General features: G+C 30.2%; 1 protein-coding gene across 1 annotated transcript; it reads left to right on the top strand.

Moving 5' to 3' along the window:
• Window positions 1-1,820: 1,820 nt before the first annotated feature.
• Window positions 1,821-3,166, top strand: LOC120075128 (uncharacterized). Its single transcript, XM_039028303.2, has one exon. It carries the CDS (start codon window positions 2,245-2,247, stop codon window positions 2,887-2,889), a length of 645 nt encoding a protein of 214 aa, XP_038884231.1. The 5' UTR covers window positions 1,821-2,244; the 3' UTR covers window positions 2,890-3,166.
• The last annotated feature ends 4,180 nt before the right edge of the window (window positions 3,167-7,346 follow it).

Below are 7,346 nucleotides of genomic sequence, written 5' to 3'. Positions count from 1 at the left end.
AAATAGATTTTATTTTTAAAATTTAACTTAGAATTTAAATATATTTTAAAGAATATGAGGTATTTACTAAGAATTGTGTGAAAAAGATATAATGAATAGATATCAAGTAAAATAATCTTAGGAGTCAAAATAAGATTTCAACCCGAAAGAAATTAATGAATTAGTAAATAGCATTTTTTTTTTAATGAGAGAAACTATATATATATATATTACAAAAAACCAATCATTGTGAAATATAGAGGACGGAAAAAGAAATTAGAGAGAATGGAGAGAATTATATATACTTCAAAAAAAATGTTGAATAACCTATTTATCTCAATAAAGTATAATTAAAATATTGATATATCTTCCAAATCATAATTCAAGATTAGAGTAAATCTAGATCACGTAATCGGTGTATATAATCTAATATTAATACAATCATAAAAAGTTAAAATTTGAAAATTTGAAATCGAACAAAATATGAAAATACTCAATATATTTTAATATTGACCCCAATCCAAACTAACCACTTTGATTTGGGCAAAGAGTTTATTATTAACTACTTGATACAATTGAATTGTTGACCTTTAAAAACGGAGCAAATGTTTATACTACTAAATTAGTAATGTATTATTAAGAGTTAACCACTTCTATTTTAATATATTTGGATATTGTTGAACATTGTTAATTTGGGGAGTAGCTAATTAAGTCAACTAATTCTTCTTAAAAATCAGGATCAAATCTTAGATTCTTATCATCTAATTAAGGATGACCGTTATATGTATATTTGGATATATATTAATATCCTTATCTACCACCTTTCAGATAAGATATAAATAAATTAGCGATCAAAATTTAATGTTAATAACTTTTAATCTTTTGCACTTAAAATTGTTGTTCTATACATATAAAGAAGATTTACATTGATCAAATTTTTATTAAATCAATTTTAATGCCATAACATGATTAAATACATTTGAAATGACCTTTAAAGCTCTTAGGAGAGATTTGTTAGGTTGTAATGGAATCAAAATGCAGTGTATCTAAAATCCATGTTTGGATTAAGCATACATATACCTTTTTTTATATATACTCGCTAGTTTTAATAAAGAAAAAATAGTAAAAATATTCGTAAACTCATATAAAAAAAGGTTTTACCTAAATTAATTATTGAATAACTCTTCCAAAATTCTGGAAAAAAAATATAGCTCTAAACTAATCTTCTTAAAAAATATCAATAACAAATTATATGCAAGTTTTATAATTTACTAAATTCATAATTTCTTGTGAGATTTTTTTTAGAAAGTTAAAATTGCTGATAATTTTTAAAATTTTAGATTAAAATTCTAAGCTTTGAAATGCATTTCGATTAAATTAGAAATTTTGTGATAGTGATATTTGATACAAATGTTCAAATTTAGAGATCAAAAGCGTAAAACAATCACATAGAAAATGGAACACGGCTGATGAGTCAGCATAGGTATGCTGACATGGACATAAAACTGATTTAATTGGCCAGGATTCACCAAAAGCAGATGCCAAGCTGCGTGGGCGCATCCGAACTCCATGCATATTCCTCACGCTACCACGTGCCAACTCAGCAATTCACCCCTAGCCACGTAGGACGTACTCATCATTAACAAATCAACGGCCACGATCAAAAACCTCAGCACCTTACCCTTTCCCCCCCCTTTAATTCACCTTATTTTCGCGTGTAAAACTCGTGGAAATCGCCCCAAACGCACGTTCTTTTTCGCGGGAGCACGTGGCAGTTGCCTCTCCATGCACGCAACAAATTCCCTACATTAACCCCCACCGTAACCTTCAAAATTCCACAAATCTCCACTCGACAGCACGACAAATAAGGGCAATATCGTCATTTCGTAAAAGAAAAGAAAGCGGCTGCACGGGAATAAAAATGATATGTATATCACAGAGAAATAAAACTAAGTGGTGAAAGAAGAAGACCCGAAGCCGACGAGTTTAAGACTTTCAATTAAATAGGAAAAAAGGATAAAAAAGAACCCAAAATTGACCATTTAAATTCCGAAAAATTTCTAGTTTCGTTTTCGAGTAACGCGATTGGTGTAATCCTTTTTCGCAAACTGATTTAATCCGTTTTGATTTAACCAGTCTCGTTGCTTCCGCCGCGCCGTCGCTGCTTCAATCACAATCGTTTTCAATCGAACAGCAATTTCAAGAAATAGGGAAGGCCATCGTCTTCCCCATCGTTCAATCGATTCGTGTTTTTTCGTCTCTGGAATGGCTTCTTTAGGAATTCAATGTGGAGGAAATTGTGGTATATTGAATCTTCACGACGGTTGCGATCAGAAACCAGTTCCTCGTTCTTTACTTATTTCCACCACAAGATTAAAGAAATCGAGAAGCTACGTTTCTGCGATGAAGAGTTTACAGCCGGTGAATCGTAGAAAAGATGGCAACGGTGAGGTGATTTCTCCCGATAAGCTCGATGAATGGATGAAGGAATCGGTGGTTGACATTGTGAAGAATCTTCGAGAAGCGCCTCTGTTTTTGCGATTTTACACTCCGGATGGGAAGACGACGGCGAGATTCGAAACGGAGAAGGCGGTGGAGGAAGATCGTTGGCCGATTTTGGAAAAACAATGGAAAAACGGAGCAGAACCGACGCCGGAAGGTATCATATTCGTTCAAAAGCTTGAAGACGGCGATGATGAAGGGGAAATCGACGGGGAATCGAAGGCGTGGGGGATTGTAGTACAAGGGAGAGGCGTTGAACGTGGTGCGCCGGTTTGTTACTTGTTGAAGACGTGTAGAACGGCGGGATTAGGGCTATGGTGCACGCATTTCTGTTTGGTTAGGGTTAAGAATTTCAGAGAAACGACGAAATCGCAGCTTCAGAATTGTTGGTTGACACAGAATCAGTAAATGAAGAAGAACAAGAAGAAGAAGCAGAGGCCGATTCAATTGTCAAGTATTGATGTTACACTCGTAATTTCAATTCAATTCTCAATGTGAAGTAATTGTTCATAGAATTTTTTTTCACTCTCTTTTTTTTTCCTCCTCAGTTTCTGTTCTTTTGATTGAAATACTCTTTCATGGCGCATTGAAGGAAGGGGAGGGAGAGAGATGATTGGTTAATTTATTTCCATATTTTTATTGTTTATTAATTAGTTAGTTATTATATATAATTAGTTATTCCAAACTCTTTAATCTTGTTCTATTTTGATTTTTAAATTTTCTAAAGTTATAAAATTTAAATAATTTCTAACGTGGTTAACTTAGATGACAACTTGATTATCCAATAAGATTTTAATATGAAAAAAATTATGCATCTGGGAAAAATACTCTTCTAGTTTTTTATTTTTATTATTATTTAACTTATAGGGGATTAAGTTTTCATTTATAATAAATTTAAGTTTAAATTTCACTTCATATTTATTTTAAATTAATCATTAGATATTAACATTAAAGACTATAAATAATGATTAATTTAAAATAAATATGATCTTGCTCATGTAAGTTTCCATGATTAGAAGATCGAAGGTTTGGTCCACATTTCCATAGTTGGTAATTTGAAACAAAATCTATTCTATAAAATTGTAAAGTTTTGAAATCTGTATTTAGGGATCAAAATTGCATTTTTTTTCTTTTACTTTTATATTTTTAAAATTATGCTTTAATATGATTTGTCATTCATGATTCAAAGTTAAATTACATTATTTTGATAAAACTATCCTTCTAATGGTTTTCAATTTGCTTGGTATTGAAAAATACTTCTAAATTTCAAAAGCCACAAATTTGAAATGAAATGATTATTAAAGAGTTTTTTTCTAAAAGTTATTATGCTTTTGGTTATTGATTAAAAAACAGCAATATTGAACTTGTTATTCATGCTTTTTTTTTTTTTTTCTAAAGGTTTTGTTACAACTTACAAGTTTAGAATTTGGAAATATTGAAATTTTGTTTTCAAAATTTTCAATTTTGGATCTTACTTTCCATTTTTAGATTACATGATCTAATAATTACTATTAAAATCTTGTTCTTAAAGGATAACTTCACTTCATTTGATGGTGAATCTAAAGAATCTGGATTAAAACAAGGACATAAAAATATAAGTTTTCGACATTAATTCACATTAACATTTTGGTTTAATATAATTTTAGGTATATTTAGATTCAATTGGTTGTTTTCTTTATTGATATTTAATTGTTAATTAATTGAAGTGAATTAATTTTGTCAATTCAAGCCAAAGTCATTTGTTTGAGCCTTTACCATTTTATTTGAATTTTAAATTTGAATTAATTATTTTGCTATTTGAGAAACTCTAATCAACTAGGCTAAATCCGCCTCAACCAAAAGACAAAGTCAATTGGAGAAACTATTCCATTAACAATGAGAACTAACTCATCTGCCACCCTACTCTCGTTATTCCCCCAAGGACAAAATATCTTTTGCCACAAATTTCACTAGAGTTCCCGACTCCTCCACCAAAGACAATTTTATGGTCGTAACAATGAAAACAGTAATTTAATCTCAATTGCACAAACCTTCATAAACAACACATTAAGATATTCGTGCAGAGAACTCCACCAATCACCATAAGTACACCTTTATGATCTTGATATGCTAGAAGTGCAACAAAAAAGCCAAAAAATGAATAACTAAACCAAACCAAATCGATCTATGATTTGGTTTGGGTTTTAGTATAAAAGTAGATATATTGATTTGTATTTTGAGAAAACCAAAACTTTTTGGTCCAGCTCCATCTTTTATTGGAAAAATCAATTGAAATCGAACCAAATCGATGATACGTATACCCTTGAAAATAGAGTCTAATATTAGTTATCTTTTAGTATTTTTATTATTACGATGCATGAATATTTTTTATTTAGAAAAAAGACCATATACTTAATATTTGGAAAAATTCCAAGAAAAAAAAACAAAAATGTCTAATTGCAACCAATATATATATATATAAAGTATGCCCAATTTTAATTTGAAAATAGCAAAAATTCAACACGAAATGGAGATAAAAAATATAAATTTGGAAGGAAAAAAAAATAAAAAATCGAGAACCAAAACGATAATAAACCGAACCAAATAAACATCAATCCATTGGTTTTGTTCTTTATTGGACATTGATTTTGATCCATTCCTTATAAAACCGATTAGTTTGATTTGGAAAATTTTGTACGGATGACTCTTTTTTAGGGGGTCCAACTGAAATTTGGCCTAAGGTTAAAAAACAAAAATGGTCTTCTGTTGATATCTGTCACATCTGAAAGTACCCATTTGACCCCAAAACGCAGGGGAACGTCTAATGCTCCCATAAAGTCTCATTCCTTTCTCTCGCTTATTTTATCTCTTTTCCTCATCAAATTTGCAATCTTTTCTTTGATTTTTTTTTCCTTTTAGGTTGGGTTCTTTCCCTTATTTCTTCCTCTCGTTCTTTGATTTTTTTTCCATTATGTAACTTCCCCCCTTCACAACTAGATTCTTCCACTCTTCCTTGATCTCGCTCTCACTTCTTCCTCTTGTCTTTCATCTCACTCTGATTCACGTTACATCTCTCATGGGTTTAGGTTGCAAAGAAAGAGATGGTAGAACCAAAAAGAGAGACAAGTTAGGTTTTTAAAAGTTAGGTCATTTTAGTAATTTCATCCTATGTCGATGTAAGCAAAAGGAAAACAAATACATAAGTTTTTAAAAGGTGAGTCACATCTCATTTAGGCATGTGAGAACTTTTAGAGAAGGTTGAGAGAAAGTGGAAAAATAGAGAATGTTCCCAACTATCTAACATTGAATAGAACATATATATATATATATGTATAAATACTAACAAGTCATAAGCTCAATGAGATTTTTACATATGAAATATAAAATAAACATAAATTAAATAACATAATGTAAAATACAATTATACTTCATATTAAATACTCTAACTGTTGTGGATTTGAGGAGCACAACAGTATACAACAAGAACACAAACATAGAGAAAATATAATATAATGATAATATATAATTAAATAATTAAATATTAAATAAATATAATATAATATATAAACTAAATAAATAACAAAATATAAAATATGAGAATTTCTCAAGATTTTCCACTTTCTCCAAAATCCATGGATTTTGCCCAATGTATGTGTGTCTTCCAAAATCCACAAAATGCCACTATTTATAGACAATTTGACAAGTAGAAGGTGGATTACATGGACACTAATAATATGTAATGTTAAGACATATGGACGGCACTTTGGTAAATGAGACATGACACATGGTCAATGAACACTAAGCATGAGCATTTAATGGGCATCTATTGTCATAATATTTATAATACTCTCCCTTAGGTACCCATTATATTTGAAATATGTCTCACTAAAACCTTATTGGAAAAAAATCCAATGGGAAAAAATCCTAGTGAAAGGAAAAGAGTACATATGTCATATAGTTTATTCTCCTAAAAAGTATATTTACTCCCCTTCATGAAAACATCACTTGGAATCTCTGAGTCACCGCATTCCAATATTATGCACCAGTCTTTCAAAGGTTGCGGTTGATAATAATTTTGTAAATAAGTTTGGCAAGTTAGCCTTTGAACATATTTGTTGTTCGGTGATGTTGTCATTTTCTTCAAGATCATGAGTGTGTAGAAGAGTTTTGGTGAAATGTGCTTTGTTCTATCTCCTTGAATATATCCTCCTTTGATTTGGGTTGTACATGTTGTATTGTCTTTGTACAATATTGTTAGAAGATTTTTACTAGAAGATAAGCCACATGTTCCACGAATGTGCAGAGTTGTTGATCTTAGCCATACACATTCTCGACTAGCCTCTAAATTACCAAAATTTCAGCATGATTTGAGGAAGTAGCCGTTATGGTCTGTTTCACTGATCATCATGATATAAAAATTCTTCTCCATGTACTAAGTATCCTGCATCTTCACAACCAACTAGATCAATTAGATTTATTAGAATAAAATAATCAATGTAAACTAATTCTCAAATAAAACATACCATATGTTTAAATCTAGTCCAATATCCTCCTTTTGGAGAAATATCATATATATCTAATAAAATTACTAAAAAATACTACAAAGTGCAGTCTATAAACTAGTAAAACTATATAAGTGCACTTATTTCTCAAAATTTATGGTTCTTCAGGACCTAATATTTTTCATTATCTTTCTAAGATTATATGATATATCCTTTTCACATCGAGTGAATAAACCACCATAGGAGTATTCAATGATGTAGATTTTTATGTATAAATTGATTCAATTTCATTTGCTCTATGCTTTATTTGCAAGCTAAGGCAAAATTTATCATCTCAATTTCTTTCTTCAGAAATTTTATTGTCTTTGAAATCTCTTCAGGAGT

The sequence above is a fragment of the Benincasa hispida genome, chromosome 4, assembly GCF_027475165.1.
Source record: "Benincasa hispida cultivar pf3 chromosome 4, pf3_genome.v1.1, whole genome shotgun sequence".
Taxonomy (NCBI): domain Eukaryota; kingdom Viridiplantae; phylum Streptophyta; class Magnoliopsida; order Cucurbitales; family Cucurbitaceae; genus Benincasa; species Benincasa hispida.
This window is presented reverse-complemented; position numbering and strand designations above follow the sequence as displayed.

Coding starts and splice junctions, on each gene's coding strand:
- LOC120075128 (XM_039028303.2), top strand. CDS start 2,245: ATGGCTTCTTTAGGAATTCAATGTGGAGGAAATTGTGGTATATTGAAT.